The 20,637-nt window shown below is 42.1% G+C and overlaps 1 protein-coding gene across 2 annotated transcripts in view; it reads left to right on the forward strand.

Moving 5' to 3' along the window:
* The window catches only part of dst (dystonin), a 528,150-nt gene that overhangs the window by 255,691 nt on the left and 251,822 nt on the right, over positions 1–20,637 (forward strand). For both annotated transcript variants that reach the window (XM_048530258.2, XM_048530256.2), the window contains 3 exons: positions 11,467–11,619; positions 18,129–18,217; positions 20,366–20,501. In XM_048530258.2, the coding sequence (XP_048386215.2) occupies positions 11,467–11,619; positions 18,129–18,217; positions 20,366–20,501 (378 nt within the window). The remainder of the gene's footprint in view (positions 1–11,466; positions 11,620–18,128; positions 18,218–20,365; positions 20,502–20,637) is intronic.

Raw genomic sequence — 20,637 nt, forward strand, 5'->3', positions numbered from 1 at the left:
ATTCTCTGTTTGCAGCCCATCCCCAACTCACGTACCATTTGCCAATCCTACAACTTGCCATCCCTGCCACTTTTTTACTTCCCCTTTCACCAATCTTTCCTCTTGCTGGATTTCCTGCCACATGACTCTTTCGACCACTGCTCTACTGAATCCTCTTCCTGAGCAAGGACCGTGCAGATGAACAACAGGGAGGAGCAGCAGCTTCATTTTGACTCTTTAAACTGAGAATAAAGACCCCATTAATTGACAGACTTTAAAGAGAAACAATGTTAGACTTTAAATGAGGCATTGCTGCACCTTATCTTATATTCCTTATTTTTGGTGTCAGGAAATGCATGTCAAATTAGATTTCAATGTGCATAGTGTTAAGATGTGATCACATGTAATGATGAATCAATTTAGTTGAATTTGTGCAGCATGTTAGTCAGGAAATGAAGTGACCCCCTTCCACTGCAGTAAGGTAAACTTCATTGTTGAGCAAAGTTAATTACTTGAAATTTGATGATAACCTGCCTCGGTAAACAGGGTGAATCTAAGTTTGTATCAGAGATAATTGGAACTGCAGATGCTGGAGAATCCAAGATAATAAAATGTGAGGCTGGGTGAACACAGCAGGCCAAGCAGCATCTCAGGAGCACAAAAGCTGACGTTTCGGGCCTAGACCCTTCATCAGAGAGGGGGATGGGGTGAGGGTTCTAGAATAAATAGGGAGAGAGGGGGAGGCGGACCAAAGATGGAGAGAAAAGAAGATAGGTGGAGAGAGTATAGGTGGGGAGGTAGGGAGGGGATAGGTCAGTCCAGGGAAGACGGACAGGTCAAGGAGATGGGATGAGGTTAGTAGGTAGGGGATGGGGGTGCGGCTTGGGGTGGGAGGAAGGGATAGGTGAGAGGAAGAACAGGTTAGGGAGGCAGAGACAGGTTGGACTGGTTTTGGCATGCAGTGGGTGGAGGGGAAGAGCTGGGTTGGTTGTGTGGTGCGGTGGGGGGAGGGAACAAACTGGGCTGGTTTAGGGATGCGGTGGGGGAAGGGGAGATTTTGAAGCTGGTGAAGTCCACATTGATACCATTAGGCTGCAGGGTTCCCAAGCGGAATATGAGTTGCTGTTCCTGCAACCTTCGGGTGGCATCATTGTGGCACTGCAGGAGGCCCATGATGGACATGTCCCACCCCAAGCCGCACCCCCATCCCCTACCTACTAACCTCATCCCACCTCCTTGACCTGTCCGTCTTCCCTGGACTGACCTATCCCCTCCCTATCTCCCCACCTATACTCCCTCCACCTATCTTCTTTTCTCTCCATCTTTGGTCCGCCTCCCCCTCTCTCCCTATTTATTCCAGAACCCTCACCCCATCCCCCTCTCTGATGAAGGGTCTAGGCCCGAAACGTCAGCTTTTGTGCTCCTGAGATGCTGCTTGGCCTGCTGTGTTCATGCAGCCTCACATTTTATTATCTTGAATCTAAGTTTGTATCTCAGCAGTGCCGCTGTCAACCCTCTTTCAGCAAACAGCTTAGAGGGTTGTGTGGCAATGGTAACATCTCTGCCTCTGAGCCCCACAGCCCAGGTTCAAGTCCCATGTGCCCTGAAATGTGTCAGAAAAGTTGATTTGAAAGAACATACCCTACAATTGACTTGCCTCACTGAGAGTTTGTCAGAATAGTTGTCTATTTGTATTACTTAGCTTGAGAAGAATAAAAGCTTGTAACATTGGTAAAACTCGTAGTTTATTCCAGAATTGTGAAGGATTTTAAACTTGCACTGTGGAGTAATTAATTTTGCCTGGAAGGGAGAAGAGAAGAAGGATAGAATTACCATGATTCTGGTCCACTAAAGAATCTGGCTGTCTTATATCATCCTTATTTCTTATGCAAATTTACTTTGCTGCTGTGGTTACAAGTGATTTTGTTTTAGCAATTATGCTGCTCGTCTTAAATCTTTCACTGGCTTGTCATGCCAACAGTTCATTCCCCAATGATCTTTTGAGGGTCTTGTCTTTTGTCAACTTGCTCTCTTTGGCTCTCGCTGCCTGTTCCCCACTGCTCTGGTGCTGGCCCAATCTGGCTGAGATGCAAATCCTCATCATTATCAACATTATTAATTTTCACAGATGGCAGAGCTGGACCTAAGCAAATCGAGTGGTGAAATGGGCACAGCTTTCTTGGACAAAGAGACTGTTTTGTTTGGAAAGGAAGGTTTCAAAAATAACAACAAGCATTTAGAAGCAGGACAGAAAGCCCTTAAGCCAAATGAGAACACCCGTAATGCTGCTGTATCTTGCAGAGATCAGAGAGCATGGCACAAATGTGAGGGTGATTTTGTGCAAGCCAGGTTAAGTGAAATGAGTATTTCATCTAGCTCTGAGAAAATCACACAGAACACTTCAGTGGCACTTCATTCTGAGACAAATGTGAACCATCCAAACAATAATGCATTTCTGACGCAAATCCGTGACAGAAGTCACACGGGCTGTGACCAAAACATCTTCACCAAAGTCCAAGCTAAATTTGCACCTTCATCTACAATTCCAGAATTTCAAGGTCTACGTCGTCAAGTCACAGTGCAAGACTTGGTTGAAGCTGAACTCCTGAATAAAAATGTTGCTGAGCAGCTTCAGAAAGGTGTCAAGACCGTTTCTCAAGTTCAAAATTCCCTTGGCAAGTATCTGAACAAAATTAATTCAATTGCTGGCTTATATATAGAAGCCAGCAAACAGAAAATGTCCTTCTATGAGGCAGCAAAAGCAGGAGTCATTGAACCCTCTGTAGGCCTGGAGTTTTTGGAAGCACAAGCTGCAACGGGCTATATTGTCCACACACAGGCCAATGGAAAGTACTCTGTTCAAGAGGCTATTGAGAAAGGACTCATTCCTCGAGAGTTCAAGGAAAGACTGCTTGAAGCAGAGAAAGGCGTCACAGGGTATTTCCATCATGGCAAGATCCTGTCTGTTTTCCAAGCCATGGAGAACAAGCTGCTTCCAAGTCAAACTGGAAGAAGGCTGCTCGAAATTCAGATTGCAACTGGAGGAATTATTGACCCAGTGCGGAGTGTTAGATTACCATTGGACACTGCGTGCAAGCAAGGTCTTCTCAACCATGACACTATCCAAAACCTGCACAAGATGCTTGACAACATGAAAGGCTTTCAGAATCCAAACAACATCAAACAAGCTATGCATTATGCAGAATTAATGAAATTGTGTGTGGTAGATTTAGAAGGGAATTATCTGCTCCTCCCTTTTGGGACCCGCAAGATATCTACTCCCTCGCCTGCAAGGCCTAACACTATTTCGGTGGTTGATACCAGCACAAAGTCAGAAATAACTTTATATGATGCATTTCTGAAGTACTACATTGAGAAACAGACCTACCTTGAACTTTCAGCACTACAGTCCCAGTGGAGGGAGACCATTGATAAATGGCACGGCAATAGTGAATACTTTCTTACTGACAGTAACTCCGGAAGGCAGTTCAGCCTCAATGATGCTTTAAGCCAGGGTACCATCAGCCAGACAGAACTTAATAAATACCGAGATGGCCACATCACAGTGACTGAGCTGGCTGATACACTGATGAGCAGAGCCTCTGTAGCCTCCAATCCGAACAGTCCGATTGCAGGAATTTGGGATCCTAATAGATGTAGAAGAATTTCTGTCCTGAAAGCTATGCGTCAGAATTTAGTGGAGAGGCTAACAGCCACTCGATTGCTTGAGGCACAGGCTTGCACTGGTGGAATAACTGATCCAGCAACTGGGAAGAAATTCTCCATTTCAGAAGCATTGCGGAGAGATTTAGTTGACAGTGAAATTTCTGCCAGCATCCAAAAATCTCAGCAAGCTTACCGAGGTTTCCTTCAGCCTGGGACACAGGCGACCATATCAACTGCAGAAGCTCTGCGCGAGAACCTCTTGGGCCATGACATCGGTCACCGATTCCTTGAGCTACAATATTTGACTGGCGGGTTGGTGGATCCAAATCTTCCAGAAAGATTGTCCTTGGACGATGCTTTGAAAAGGCATCTTATTGATGACTGGACTGCTCAGAGGTTGACAGATGAAAAGATGCATGCCAGGAACTTGGTTTGTCCCAAAACCAAACAGAGGATCTCATACAAAGAGGCTTTGGCCAGAGCCATATTTGACTGCCACACAGGTTTGAGACTGTTGGAAGCAGCTGAACATCCCAACACTTACATTTAACTACATGCCATTTTGTTCCTCATCTCTTTAGCCACACACTTCCTCTGCTCATGTTACACTATAGCAGTCATATGTACAGCTTTGGTTGTGTTAGTACATGAACATTTTAAATCCCAGCCTTTATATGCTTATTGAAATTTATCTTGCTTGAACACTTGGCAATCCTCTAGTAGCCTTTCCCACTGGGCATTCTTCACGAGCTGGTCTAACATTTCAGTGTCATTATGTGGTTTGACTTTGAGTGTCATAATTAAGCTTGAACTGGAAATCACCAAGATTAAATTCAGCCACATGTACTCCGACAGTTATTTTCTCCCTGTACTTCAAGCCTTGAGTTGCTGACCTTTCCAGCTCAGATCTATTAACTTAACATAGACATAATTTGACCCTGAGAACCTTCTAGACAACTTGGAATATTCCGGTAAATGAACTGAATTGCTGTGGCGTAGAACCTACTTTTATGTCACTTTTCTTTCTCCCCTTTCATCGTTGTCTTTTTACTTTGCCATTACAAACCAAATTTGAAACGTTAGCCTGCTGTATGTGGATGTTGACTGACCCGCTGTGATCTGCAGCATTTGTTGTTTTTGGTACAGATTCCAACATCTGCAGTAATTTCCTCCCACAATCCAAATTCTGTTTGCTTCTCTCTTAGTTTGTCAGAATGGACACAAATGAGAGCTGTTGAGTGATTTGCATTTAAATCTGTGTGAAATCCTGGTCAGAACCTCTGAAGAGTGCCAACAGCATGAGTTTGGACCAATGACTAGATTCTAGATCTGAATCCTAATCCAATGCCACAATGAAAGATGTCCTTAATGTGACAAAAAGATTTAATTTTGACAAGAGTGTGCAGAGATTATTCCTACTGATATGATATGGATAGATATGTAGCAGGTGCATTGGTGAGAGTGAGGACAAGTTAGTTATCCTCTCATGTTGGCCACTTTCTGCCATTTTGTGTGTTTGAGATCCATAACGTAACTAGTTTCCCCCAGTTGCCTCAAATAATGCTTTGCCATTCTGTCTTGTAACACTGCGCTTTTGATGCTTAAACATCTTAAAAAGCACAATTGTCCATTTTTTAGGAATTCATTCAGTCTTGGTTGTGCACCGATTGTTCTTTGGAAATGTTGCTGAGCTACCTTCTTGAAAACTGTCGCCAATGTGAAGGGCAAGGTACATCCACAGTACTGTCTCATTGCCCTGTGGTGCTCAAGACTTTGAGGGGTTTTGACCATAAATGAGGAGAAACCGCACCAGAGGATAAAGGTTTAAAGATAAAGTTTTAAGATGTGTAATTGGTGTAATAGCCAGGAGGCTTCGGAGAACTTCATATGATGGAAGATGTTCTGGGATGCATGGTCTGAGGGCAATCGAAGCAGATTTAGTTGTAACCTTCAAGAGGGTATTGAATAAACATGTAATAGTGAAGCATTTGAAGGATTATGAAGTGAGTGGGGTGAATCTGATATCTCTTTAAATGATCTGCCATAGGCTTGATGGGCTAAATGGTCTCCTTCTGTACTGCAAGATTCCAGGAATTATTGTGATCACTAGAACGAATGAAGTGAGGAGAATTGGGCTATTTTAGCTCATAAAGTTCTTTTTGCCTTCAAAATTTTGCGCATGAACCTTGCACTTTTAATGTTCTCATGAATAGATACAATAAAATTGCACGCTAATGCTTAAAGTGGGAGTCAGAAATAACTAAGTTACTTCATTAGGTTTCTCTGCAAAGTTAGTTGGCTCCCACGTATGATAGCCACCTATTCCCTGCCAAATTTAGCCAGTATCTTGCTATCAGAGAAGCCCTGCCAAATTGCTGCAGTACATCATCTGTACAGATGGTGCACAATGGTACCACCATATGCTGGTGGTAGAGAGAGTGAATGCTTGATGTGATGTGCCAGTTAAGTGGGCTGATATGTCAAACGTCTCAAATGTTGGCTGAACTCTTTTAGGCAAGTAGGGACACTCCATTCCACACCTAAATTGTGCCTTGTAGATAATAGACACCTGTAGATGGGGTTGAGAGGTGTTCCAGGGAATTTATTTTTGATCACAGGATATAGATGGCACTGGCTGGACTAGCATTTCACGCTCATTTCTAATTGTCCTCAAGTTTGAAGTGGTGATCTGCCTCCTTGAACAATTGCAGTCCATATGAATTAGAAGCTTAGTTATCTGCAGTGGGATTTCTAGTCTCTGACATGCTTTTATAGTCGCAGTATTTGTATATGCATCCTGTTCTCTTTCTGGTCAATAATGACTCTCTCAGATCATTGATATTGTGATAATAAGTGATGGTTATAATGCTGAATGTTGAAGGATGGTTGTTAGATTCTCTCGTAGAGACAGTCAGTATCTGTCACTTACTTTACATGAATGTTACGTGCCAACCCCAAGCCTGAAAGTTGTCCACATCTTGCTGTATTTTGGATATGGACTGCTTCAGTGTCTAGGGAATAATGAATGATTCTGAACTTTGTGCAACCTTTGTTGAACATGTCCTGGAACTAACCTTGTGATGGTGAAGAAAGGCCATTGATAAAGCAGCTGAAGATGTTTGGGCCTTGGAAGCTACCCTGACGAATTTCTGCAGACGGGCCCTGGTGCTAAGATGAATGGCCTCTGATATCGTAGTTATATTCCTTTGCATGAGACGTGGTTCTAACATGTGGAGACTTCCCCCATTCCCAATTTTACCTCTTCCTATGCTTATCATTCTACAAATATGTCATATGTCTGTAATGGAGTGTATTAAAACATGCTACAGGGAATGAACTTAATAAACTTTATTAGTCATCTTGATTTTTATCATGTATTATTATATTATCAAGTCAGAATTCTCATTACCTCATTCCCACACCCATGGTTCATCTGACTCGCAACAACATTAAAATTTATTGCGTTTTAAATAGACTAAAATTTCCCTCAAGACACTTCACAGGTGCATTGTGAAATAAAATAGAACATCAAGCCATGTAAGGAGATATATTAAGTGAGGTAACCAAAATCTTAAAGAAAGAAAGCTTTAAGGTGTGTCTTAAAGGAGAGATATGAGATAGTGGTATAGGGAGTATATTCCAAAGTTTGGGACCTAGCCAACTAAAGCCTTATGGTGAAGCGATTAAAATTGGGATATGTAATAGGTTAGAATTTGAGGAGTATGTATCATTCAGAGATTCATGAAGCCAGAGAAAATGAGAGAGACTGGGAAAGCTAAAGCAATAGAGGGATTTGAAAAAAATCCTTATGTATGTACCGAAGCATAATGATGATTGGGAATGGAGCTAGGTGCGAGTTAAGATATGGTCAGCAAAATTTTGGATCATCTCTAGTTCAAAGAGTGAAACTAGTCAGCAGAATGTTGAGACAATTGAGTCTCATCATTAGAAAGGCAAGAATAAGTGATCAGCTGTAGATGAGCTGAGACAAGGGCAATGTTGGGTGATGTCGTAGAATTTTTAATTAGCTGCATCAATAATGGTGCAAATATGTGGTCAGAAGCTCCTCTCAAGGGTTTGTAACACCAAGGTAGTGTTCAAGCTACCTTTAATATCACACAGTTGCCAGGGAGGGGCTTGGAACAGAGCTTATAGTATGGGCTGAAAACTATATGCTGGATTTGTGGAAAAGGCTGAACAGCTCCCCAGTACTCTCTGGAGGTATCTCTGTGAGGTATCACTTGAAAACCGACCAATAAAAAAGAGTCCACCTTGCAGATTTAACATGCCATAGGTAGTGTTAATTTCATAGAATCCCTACATGTGGAAACAGGCCATTCAGTCCATCTAGTCCATACCAACCCTCCAAAGAGTATCCCACCCACACCCACCCGTCCCTGTAACCCTGAAACCCTGCATTTCCCATCTAGCCTGCACATTTCTGGATATAATTGACAATTTAGCATGGCCAGTCCACTCAACTAGCAGATCTTGGGTTTTGGGAGGAAACTAGAGCACCTGGAGGAAACCCACAAAACACAGGAAGAATGTGCACGCTCCACACAGACAGTTGCCTGATGGTCAAATCAAAGCTGGATCACTTGCACTGTGAAGCAACAGTGCTAATCACTGAGCCACCATGTCACCCTAACATGGGTAGATTCTACCCCTCAATAGGTGAGAAATCCTGCCTTTGTAAGCTGCCAGCCAAGCAGATTGACCAGCATTTCCAATCCTGGCAATTTCAGATCTTAGGGCTAGTCACTGCAGGCAGAACCACAAAGAAGGCAGTTAAGAGTCCTGGATGGCAGAGGAGAGGGTTTGGACTGGGTTAGGAAGAGGAAAGGGGTGATAGTTGGGTGAGTGGTTGATTTGTTTTTGAAAGTGGACATATAAAAAGGAAGTCTCTAGGATCAGGGTGTTAGTGCCCATGCCACTGACAGTGCCCCATCCCAACCTTCTGCCCACACCACCAGGGGCTATTGTGTTTTGACAAGCTCAGTTGACCTTTAATTATTTAGTAACATATGAGGGATGGGCTCTTGATTTTGGCACCCACCCACTTTACATATTGTGGTGGGTGTACATGAAGATTGATTGGGAAGAACCCTAATTTATTGTCACCCACTAACCCCTATCAAAAAGCCCACCTGTCCGGGGTATGTAAAATGCAGTCTAGTGGCTTTATTTAACTGGGGGAAGACTACACATACAGTAGTAAATGTTGGGTAAAGTGACGGGTAAACAGTTCAGAGAGATGGTGGTGAGGTGGAGCTGGGTATCATCAACATCTGTGCGCATCTAGTACGGTGCCTTTGCATTCCGTTAATATGTGACAGGATGTAAATGAGAAATAGGAGGCAGCCAAGGACACCAGGAATAACGGCTTAAGAACTGAAAGGGAAGCCATTGCAAGTGATTCTTGTTGTGAATAGATAACTAAAAATGGAAGTTGGAGAGTATAGTTCCACTACTCAACATTCGCAAGGTGTTAGAGCATGATAGTGCAGTTAATCATGTCAAAAATGCAAGCGGGTTGACGAATGGCTAGGTTCTACAGATCAAGAGCTCCCAGCTATGGTCCATAGTCTGATCTGAGCAGACACATTTATCAGTCCTCAATGGTGCCCAGTTAGGAAAGGAACTCATTGCTCAGGTTTCCTGTTTTTGAAATACTATCCTGCTGGAAAAATCCTTTGTCACTGTTGATTAGGGATCAGGATAAGACTTGGCCCATTCAGAATATTGGACAAACAACCTGACACTTGACTTTTTAAGCTACATTTGATAATGATCATGGGGAGGAGGGGCAACTGGAGGTGTGCGTTGTCTCTATCTAATTCAACAGGACGAAGAAATGAAACAAACTGAGCTTCTGATCTTGGAATGGATGCAAGATTGCTGTTTGAATATCCTACTGGATGTACTTCCCCATTCCAGCAAATGTCTTTTGGTTCAGATTATGGGTAGAGACAGAAAATTCTAAGCAAGAATGTGAGGATTGATTTAAAGAAACTTTCAGTAAATGGATGTGAAGTTTTTTAGTAGTAAGTTTGCAGAAGACACCAAAATTGATGGTGTAGTGGATGATAAAGAAGGCTGTCTCAGTAAATGAGACCTTGATCAGATGGACCAATGGGCTGAAGATGGCAGATGGAGTTTAATTTAGGTAAATACGAAGTGTTGCATTTTGATAAGACAAATCAAGGCAGTACTTATACAAGTAATGGTAGGATCCTGGGGAGTGTGGTCAAGCAAAGAGACCTTGGGGTACAGGTTCACAGTTCCTTGAAGGTGGAGTCACAGGTAAACAAGGTAGTGAAGAAGGCAAAAGAACTGTAGATGCTGTGAATCAGAAACAAAAACAGAAATTGCTGGAAAAGCTCAGCAAGTCTGGCAGCAGCTATGCAGAGAAATCTGAGTTAATGTTTCACGATTGATGACTGAGTTCTGAGGAAAGGCAAATGGACCTGAAACATTAACTCTGATTTCCCTGTACAGATGCCGCCAGACCTACAGAGCTTTGCCTGCAATTTCTGTTTTTGGTAGTGAAGAAAGGCACTTGCCTTTATTGGTCAGTGCTTTGAATATAGGAGTTGGGATGTCATGTTATGGCTGTACAGGACATTGGTTAGGCCATTTTTGGAATACTGAGTTCAATTCTGCTCTCCCTGCTATAGGAAAGGTATTGTTAAACTTGAAAGTGTGCAGAAAAGATTTACAAGGATGTTACTAGGTTTGGGGGTTTTGAGTTATAGGGAGAGACTGAATAGGCTGGGGCTATTTTCCCTGGATTGTTAGAGGCTGAGGGGTGACCTTATAGAAATTTATAAAACCATGAGAGGCATTGGTAGGGTGAATTGCTAAAGTCCTTTTCCCAGGGTAGGAGAGTCCAAAACAAGACAGCATAGGTATAAGGTGAGAAGGGAAAGTTTTAAAAGGGACCCAAGGACTAGACACTTTAATTCTTCCAGACATGGCAGTGCGGACTTATTTGCCATTTTTAACATAAACATTTATTTTTTGAGGAAATGCTTTTGGAGACCCTCAGTGGGCAACTTTCAGTTCAATTGTATAAACATTATTGTGCCAAAGACATTTTCTAGATTGTTTAGCATTCCGCTGTTTTGAAAGATTACCACCAATATGCTGCAGCATAGTTCATAATACAACCCTTTAAAGTTTGTAGTTTAATTACTGACTGGTTAATAAAATAATGTTCCAATTTTCCCTTTGCCTTCTGCTTGAGAAGTCATTTGTCACATACTGCTCTTTCATTCTAACTACGTGATCTACGTATTCTAGGAGATGTCTTGTGATTTTGCTATTGTATTATTGCAATATCAACCACAGACAGCATTGGCCCTTCAAAGGTTTAGCATTTGAAAGTGGAAACTCAAGATGCTCAAAGTGCATAATTGGCTAAAGCAGCATTTACAGGGGCAGCTTCATGTTTTGGTGTGTACTTTTTGCATTAAAGTTTAAACTAAGTATCACACCAGTATAAACCGCTGTGTTTAGTTTTGTGAGCAATATGTTTAATTCTGTAGGTTTAGGGCTTGGTGTTTATTTCAGAAAAGTTCCAGTTTTGTTTTCCTTTCTCCGAAATGCTTTCAACACTTGTATACATAGCAAGTCATTGATTCAAAGGCAGTTTGCTTTTAGGTTGAATCAATCAATTTGGGGAAGGGTGGGTGATACATATTTTGAAATGTAATAACCTGTGATGGGTATTTATGATTGGTTATCACTTTGTGCTAAGTAATTAAGGTTCCTGACAGCAGATGGTATTGTTTTGAAAACATCTTCTCACTCTGCCAGAAATCCGTAGAAGAGGCAAAGCAAGAGCATGTCGATAAAGTTGGCGAATTGTTGAAATGGGTGTCTGAGAAGAGCAAGAGCTTGGCGGAGAGGCGACTCAAATCTCCTGCAGTGGAGCCTGGTGCAGTGGAAAAGTCGCTTTCTGAGAATCAGGTACTGTAGATCACCTCTGTATAAATGTGTATATTTTACATACAATATGAAAGCGTTCAGACCTATATGTTAGGAACAACAGTAAGTACTTATCTCTTTGAGCCTGCTTTGCCACTTGACAAGATCATGGTTGATCTGTTTGTGGCTTCAACTGTACTTTGCTGCCTGGCCCGATACACTTTGTCTCTCTTGTATTTGGAATCTATCCACCTCTGTCTTAAAAGTATTCAAGATGGTCCCTCCATTCTCTCTGAAGAGGAGAGTTTGTTACTGAAGCACACAATGGTTATGGTGGGCAAGCATATTGGAGGCCAGAGTCAATGCTATACCTGTACATCACAGCATACAAAAAGTATTGCTTTTGAAAAAAAAACATTTTAGGTTACTAATTGAATGCAACATTTTTAAGTTGCATCACCTTCTTTAGTGGATGGGTGAATCCACGTGGGAAGTTGAATTTGCTGTGTGGTGTCATGTGAATATCATGACACAGACAAGCAAAAAGAATGACTTGCAATGATGTTGTGCCTTACACCTTGTACTATATTGCAAAGCACTTCACCAGAGCACAGTATTAAAAAAAAATTGACACTGTGCTGTATGTGGAGCTATTGGGATGGGTGACCAAAGGTTTGCTGAAAGATGGAACGGTTTGACGAAATAATTTCAGGACTTAGACAACTGGGGGCGTAGCCTCCTATGGTGAAGTTGGTAATACACAAGAACTAGAATTGTAGAAGCACTGTGGATGAAAGAGATTGTGGAAATGGAGAATGGTGAGATTTGCACACAGAGGCTGGTATCTCATCTTTATTTACACATGAGCAGTCCTTGACTATAGGACTGCATCATATAGATTTAGACACCAGAATGCCAGTATCTCTGACACTTAGCCTTTTTTATATGTCAGCCATGGCTCCTTGATTGGACCAGATTAACAACCCCAAACAGGGTCCACTTGGCTGACATCGTTCCAATCACTACATCACTCCCCCTCTAAATCTGTGGCCGTGGGCTGATCCGTGTCCTTGGAGAGCCACCTGGGTATGATAGATAGTCTGTTACACATGGGAGCTAACCTCCTGCACTAAGAGCTCCTCAGCAGCCTCTTCCAGCAGCAAGCGACATTGTGGCAGATGATTAACAAGAGTAATTCTCCTGACAGTCTGTGGAGCTGCAGCTGTTACTGCCATTAGGAGCCTCACTTTCCCTGATGCAGCAGATACTAAAACCTTACAAGAATTGATTAACATAGTTAAGAAATATTATGATGCCAACCTCCTCTAATTCTGAGATGCTATTACTTTTACTCAGCAACTCAAAAACCCCAAAAAGGATTACCCAGGTTCTTGACTAGGTTAAGATGACTGGCAGAATCCTGTAAATTTGGTTTGACCCTTAATGAGATACTTAGAGACCATCTGATTTGTGGGATTAATGATGTAACTATGCAAAAATGCTGATGGAATGCCACTTGAGTGCATGCAATTGCATAGTTGCACAGCCTCACTCAGAACGTATCCTGATCAGAAGGACTGTAGGTTGGCCCACAGTAAATCCCTCAGGCAAACAGTTAAAATTTCTTTCAGGATCCTGGCAGGCAAGCCATTGTAGTTGCCAGTATGCAGACTAGAGACAGCAAAAGAATCCTACTAGACCTAAATTGTTTAAGTTAACTCATAGGCCGTTATCCTGCCCCCAAGTCATCCTTTATTCACGCATGAAGAGTCCTTGAATGTAGTACTGCCTGATACAGAGTCAGGCACAAGAGAATCAGTATCTCTGACATCAATCTTTTTATGTCAGTTGGGGCTCCACGACTCGACCAGATTAACAACCCCAGTCAGGGAACTGCTATTCTATTAGGTCCAGCTGGCTGACCTAGTTAGAATCACTACACACAGAAGGATGAAAATTTTAAAATCAAGGTAGATTGGCAGTCCTACAGTGCTTTGGTTCATGCCCTGATCATTTCAGGAATCTTGGAATTGTCAACCCAGCATTCGAATTCTTTCCACTTATTTCTAGATTCCAGGCGAGATTGCCTCCAGCCTGATGATTAGTGCCTGATGGTAATGAATTTTGTTTGCAGCAGGGTAGATCTTAGTGCCCTTGTAAGTCCTTAAATTTGGACCTTTGTCAAACTATGCTAGAATAGTATGGTCTTGGTGAAATGGGGTATCATAAGTAATTATTTGTTAATACAGCGTGAAATTGACAAAAAAGAGACATTAAGTTGAAGCTCTTGGTCTGGCACTCTTCAGGACTGGAGTATAAGAAACAAAACCTAGAAAGAGGATACAGAACAGGAAAAAGGTGCTAATTGGTTGATCCATATGGAGATGTAGCCAGAACTATTCACTGTCAGTCCTGGTTGATTAGGAACATGTGAATTGTGACCACATGGCCCCTCAATCTTACTCCACCATCAGGAAAAATCCTTATTCCCATCCCCACCCACCAATAACCTTTTGTTCTTTTGCCTGTCAAGAATCAATCTACCTCTACCTTAAAACTATTCAAGGACTCTGATTCTCAAGTCCTGTAAGAAAACATTTTTCCTTGTCTCTGTTTTAATTGACAACCCCTTGTTGTTAAACAGTGACCTGTAGATTTAGATTCTCTCACAACAAGAAACCTCCTTTCCACATCCAGTTGAGACCCTTCAGGATATTGTATGTTCCAATTGAGTTGCTCCGTACACTTCAAAACTCCAGCGGATACGAGACTGTTCTGATCAAACATTCCTCATAAGACAAATTGCCCATCCCAGGTATTAGTCTGGTAAACCTTCCCTGAGCTGTTCACAACACATTAACATCGTTCCTAACATACAGTGACTAGGGCTGCACACAATACTCCATATGTACTCTCACCAGTGCCCTGTATAACTGAAGCATAGATAACACAGTGTGGAGCTGGTGGAACACAGCAGGCCAGGTAGCATCAAAGGAGTAGGAAAGCTGCCGTTTCAGGCCGGAACCCTTCCTTTTTTTCTAAAGAAGGGTCCCGACTCAAAACGTCAGCTTTCCTGCTCCTCTGATGCTGCCTAGCCTGCTGTGTTCATCCAGCTCTACACTGTGTTATCTCTGACTCCAGCATCGGCAGTTCTTAATAATTCTTAATCGAAACATAACCTCCCTACTTTTGTATTGAATTCCCCACATAGTAAACAATAACATTCTATTAACATTTTCCTAACTAATTACTGTACCTACATGTTAGCCTTTTGTGATTCATGCACTTGGACATCCAGATCCCTCTGCGACTCAGTGCTCCTTAACTTTTCACCAGTCAGATAATAAGCTTCTACTTTACTCTTTCTGCCAAAATGGACAATTTCATATTCTCCCGCATAACTATCCATTTGCCAGATCTTTGTCCACTCACTTAACCTTTCTATATCCCTTTGTGGCCACCTTGTTTTCTGGTCATACCAGGCAGGGAGACTCTGATTTGTCAGTGCAGTCAGTTATTGGTTGCTGTATGGGGAGCGCAGCAGAGATTAGCGATTTTGATTTTCCCTACTTCAATTTTTTGTTTCTCTATTCATTCACGGGATGAGGGTGTCACTGACCAGGCAGCATTTATTGCCCATCCCTAATTGCCCAGAGGGCAGTTTAGAGTCAACCACATTGCTGTGGGTCTGGAGTCACACGTGCGCCAGACCAGGTAAGGATAGCAGTTTCCTTCCCTAAAGGACATTAATAAACCAGAAGGATTTTCCCAACAATTGACAATGAGTTCATGGCCATGATTAGATTCTTAATTCCAGATATTTTTTATTAATTGAATTCAAATTCCACCATCTGCTGTGATGGGATTTGAAAACTGATCCCCAGCACATTATCTGGGTCTCTGAATTAACAGTCCAACGATAATACATTGAGGCCATTGCCTCCCCATGTTAAATCCTTCAATTAAAAAAGTGCAATGTATGGACAGTTTCATTTTTTAACTACAAATAACAGGGTTCTGCGTATGAATGTAAATTCAGTTTTCATTTTAAAAACAATCCATAAGTGTATTTTCAAATAGTCAAATCTGTCTACTGAATGAAGTGATTGGGCTTTAGGAAGGAAGGTCTTTAGAACAAGAGGCCTATTTCTACTTTGATTTCTCAAATGTTAAGAATATCTTTCCAAAGATGATTGGCTAAATAATAAAAGGGAAAAAGTTACTGGGCTATTTGAAAAGAATGAGTAATGGGATAGACACTCCAAAGAGGCAAAATTAGCTACATAGCCTCTTTCCATACTTCATTGTTTAATGATTCACTTCCTTTTGTGTCACCAATTTATTTAGAGTGGCTTAGGTCCACACTATTACTGTTTTTTGTTTTGGATTTGTAGAAAAATAACTGTGTGAACTTTGCTTTTCTGTAATAGAAAGGTAATATTAACCAAAATTTGTCAATGGTTTGCAGCTGGTATGTGAGAAACTAGTGTTTGGTTTTGGTTTCAAACCAAATGCTGTAGGCAACTGTTCTTTGTCCAATGACCCAGAGAAAGAAAGGATAATATTGTCTGTCTAGCCAGTTGAGAGTCTTGCTCATTGTCTTTCACCGACTTCAGATATCTCAATTCTTGTAAATTTGGTCGTGCCTAAGTTCCTAAGGAAATCTATTTCAGCTATATCACTGCTGAACTTGTACACTGGCAAGGGTTACTTCTTTAAAATGCTGTCCTCGGGGCTAGTTTTTCATCCTACTGAAATAACACCATGGAGAGCTGTATCCTGTCACTAAGTTACATTTTATTTAAACTCAGAAAATCTCTGACACTGACCCAGTTTCCTCAGAGCCGCCTCTGAGAGTGAACAGAGCCTCTGGCACTCCTGTTTATATCTGTCACCCATTTGCTCCCTGAATGGACCAGATTAACAGCACCAATGAGGGAACACATATTCCGTGAGATCTACCTGGCTGACCTCATTACTATCACTCCACTTCATTGCTCGGTAGAGAATATCTTTTCAAAATAAGAACCAAAAGAACTGTGGATACTGTAAATCAGGAACAAAAACAAAATTGCAGGCAAAGCTCAGCAAGTCTGGCAGCATCTGTGAAGGAGAAAACAGAGTTCACGTTTCAGGTCCGATGACCCTTCCTCAGAACTGATGGTGGCTGGAAAAATGTCAGTTTGTATGCAGAAAATAGGGAGGTGGGTAGGGTAGGGAGCAAACGATAGGATAGAGCCCAAAGAGAGAGAAAGACAGTTGGACAGACAAAGGGGTTGCTAATGATCAGGCTGGGAGGGTGAATAGTTGTTAATGGGGACTGTTAGTGACTAACAACAGGGGCTGTGTAATGGCAGGCTATGTGGTAACAAGGCCTGTATGTGGGGTGGGGGGCTGAGACATGGGAGAGTTTAGGTCCTAAAATTATTGAACTCAGTACTGAGTCCGGAGGGCTGTAGGGTCCCCAAGGGGAAAATGAGGTGTTGTTCCTCCAACTTGCGCTGGGCTTCACTGGAACACTGTAGCAAGCCAGAGACAGAGATGTTGGCCAGGGAGCAGGGTGGTGCACTGAAGTGGCAGGCAACAGGTAGTTCAGGTCTTTTTTGCAAAGTGGTTGCCAAGTCTATGTTTCGTTTCCCCAATGTAGAGAAAATCACATTGTGAGCAGTGAATGCAGTAGGCTAGTTTCTTGGAAGTGCAGGTGAAGTGTTGCTTCATCTGAAAAGTATGTTTGGGCCCTTGGATTCTGGGGAAGGAGGAGGTAAATGGGCAGGTGTTGCATCTTTGCTGGTTACAGGGGAAGGTGCCATAGGGCTGTGGGAAGGTGTTGAGGGTGAAGGAAGTGTGGACCAGGGTGTCATGGAGGGAACGGTCCCTGTGGAAGGTGGACAAGGGAGGGGAGGACAATACATGTCTGGTGGCGGCATCTTGCTAGAGGTGGTGGAAACAATTATCAGAAGCCATTTCCGAATATTTTTCAACAATGATGATGGTAATACCTTATTATTTTAAACTAATGATGGAAAACCATGCAGGAGGAGGTTATTTCACCCACCTTTCCTCTTTGAAAGAGCTATGAAATTAGTAGTCCTGAACATTCTGGTAGGAGCATTCTTCCTCTTCAGTTACTCATGCAATTCACTTTTTGAGAAATAACCTTCTCCCCCCAGCTCCCATCCCACAAAATCCCCCTTAATTCAACAGCAAAAGGCCGTTCAGTTTCTCGAGCCTGTTCTGCTATTCAGCTGAAGTGTGTCTGATCCATATCTTAACTCTATCTACCCTTCTGGTTGCATACCAGTTGATAGATTTTTGTTTGTCAAGTGTATTTATCACAGATTTTAAATGCTCAATTGACCTTAGCATCAACAAATTCTTAAGGTGTGGCAGTAGTTCCAGATTTCCACATCCCTTTGTGTGTAGAAATGGTTCCTCACATCAGCATTAAACGGCCGGTGCATTTTCAGTGGATGTCTTTGAGGCAAATATGAGAGTTTTTGTAAACATCCCTGTTTGGTAATAACCTCATTGTTATCCCTTATTTGTTCCAGATGCTTTATGTGGAATTGTCGAACAAAAAAGAAGAGATTGCTGAAGCTATTCACACGACGCAGATATTCTTGGCTAAGCACAGTGACAAGTTAGTTTATTCTTTCCATCTGGTAATATTCAAGAGTTAATAGAAATGTATAATGGGTGTGAATGAGCGTGTGAAAAGGAGAAAATAGGACCCATCTCTATCTCCTTCACCACTGTTTGCAACCTTTGTCTTTTGCTCTGGGCACCCTCACAATCTCTTCCACTCAATGCCCCTTCCCCTTTCTTAACAGCATAAAAACCATTGTTTTCCAACCCCTTTGTGTTCTGAGGAAGAGTCACATTGTGCTCAAAACATTAACTCTGTTTCTTGCTCTAAAGACACTGCTTAACCTGCTGAGTTTCTCCAGCATTTTCCTGCTGCAATTAAGATAGATGCTAACTAGATCTTTGGCTGATTTTTGCCCTTGTTCTGAGCTTTTATTCTCAGCCCATTTGGGAAGAAAGTCCTTATTAATAGGATCGCTGTGTACAATTGCAATACAATAGTTCCAGCTTCTTTTCAGTAACTAGGGATTGGTGCTGGGACCACTGCCATTCACAATATGCGTTAATGGTTTGGATGAGGGAGCAAAATGTAACACCTCCAAGTTTACAGATGATACCAAGTTGGATGGGAGAGTGAACTGTGATGAGGATGCAGAGATCCTTCAGCGTGATCTTGACAGGTTGCTTAAGTAGGCAATTCAATGACAGATGCAGCATAATTTGGATAAATGTGAGGCTGTTCACTTTGGAAGCAAAAGCAAGAAGGCAGATTACTACCTAAGTGGCTGTAAATTGGGAGAGTGGAGTGTACAGTGGGACCTGGTTTGCCTTGTGCACCAGTTGCTGAAGTTAAGCATGCAGGTGCAGCTGGTGGTAAAGAAGGCAAATGGTATGTTGGCCTCATTACGAGAGGCTTTGAGTTTAGGAGCAAGGGTGTGTTATGGCAGTTATATAGGGCCTTAGTGAGGCCACACCTAGAATATTGTGAGCAGTTTTGATTTCCTTTTCTGAGAAAGGATGCTCTTACTCTTGAGGGAGTATGTGAAGGTTTACCAGGCTGATTCCAGGGATGGTGGGTCTGACAAATGAGGAGAGATTGACTAGGTCGGGATTGTTTTTGCTGGAATTCAGACAAATGAGAGGGGATCACATAGAAACTTATAAAATTCTAACAGGGCTGGACAGGGGAGATGCAGGGAGGATGTTCCCGATGGTGGGTGTGTCCACACCCAGGAGTCATAGTATGAGGATTTGGTGTAGACCATTTAGGATGGAGATGAGGAGACATTTCTTCATCCAAAGAGTGGTGAGCCTGTGGAATTCATTATCACAGGAAGTAGTTGATGCCAAACATTGAATATATTCAAGAGGCTATTAGATATAGCAGAAACAAAAGCAAAGTTGCTGGAAAAGTTCAGCAGGTCTGGCAGCAACTGTGGAGGAGAAAACAGAGTTAACGTTTCGGGCCCGGTGACCCTTCCTCAGAACTCGACCCGAAACGTTAACTCTGTTTTCTCCTCCACAGATGCTGCCAGACCTGCCAAGCTTTTCCAGCAACTTTGTTTTTGTTCCTGATTTATCGCATCCGCAGTTTGTTTGGTTTTTATTAGATATAGCTCTTGGGGTGGATGAGATCAAAGGCTATGGGGAGAAAACAGGATTAAGCTATTGATTTGGATAATCGCCAGGATTGTGAAGAATGGTAGAGTAGGCTCAAAGGGGGGCTGAATGGCCTCCTCCTGCTCCTATTTTCTATGTTTTTATGTTTGCCTGGGAGTTTCCTTCTGGAGCCAAGTGACTATGTAGTTGGTGATGAATCAATCTCCGAGGTGCATTGTCAACAAAGTTCTTTGTTTACAGTTCTGACACACTTTCTGTTGTCTCGGAAACTAGAAATCATCCAAGAGAGGCTATCTGCTTCCTCACTTCCTTACTGAAAAAAACTCGGCTAGTGCATTTTCTTGTGCATGTACTGACTTCCTTTAAATCTGGTGGCCATTTGTCCCAATTGATTAGCACACACCTCTGAGAGCATGGCCATAAGGAATTTACGTCGTAATGGGATCATTTTGTTTTAAATCTTCCAAATAGCAAGTTCATATTAATTTACTCTTGTGTTGATTTATGTCTATGAAGAGTTTTTATTTCACTGGATTGTTAATGCTGACAAAAGCTCATTTCTGCACTTTTTTTTAAACTGTAGGATATCAGAAGAAGATAAGCAGCAAACAGAGAAACAACTTGAATCTCTTCAGGAAACTTATAATAAGTTGTGTGAGGAGTCTTCTGAGGGCCTCCAGCAAATGCAAAGCACACTAGCTGAAGAGACAGTGGAGAAGGTAATAAGCAATTCTGAGTTCAGGACATGTTTAAAGTTGCATTTCTGCAGCAAAGCTGGATATTAATATGGGATACCTTGTCATTAACCATCCAAAAATCCTAAATTCAGTTCAGTTGGATTGTTCATGAAGGTGT

This window comes from Stegostoma tigrinum, chromosome 4 (genome assembly GCF_030684315.1).
Source record: "Stegostoma tigrinum isolate sSteTig4 chromosome 4, sSteTig4.hap1, whole genome shotgun sequence".
NCBI lineage: Eukaryota > Metazoa > Chordata > Chondrichthyes > Orectolobiformes > Stegostomatidae > Stegostoma > Stegostoma tigrinum.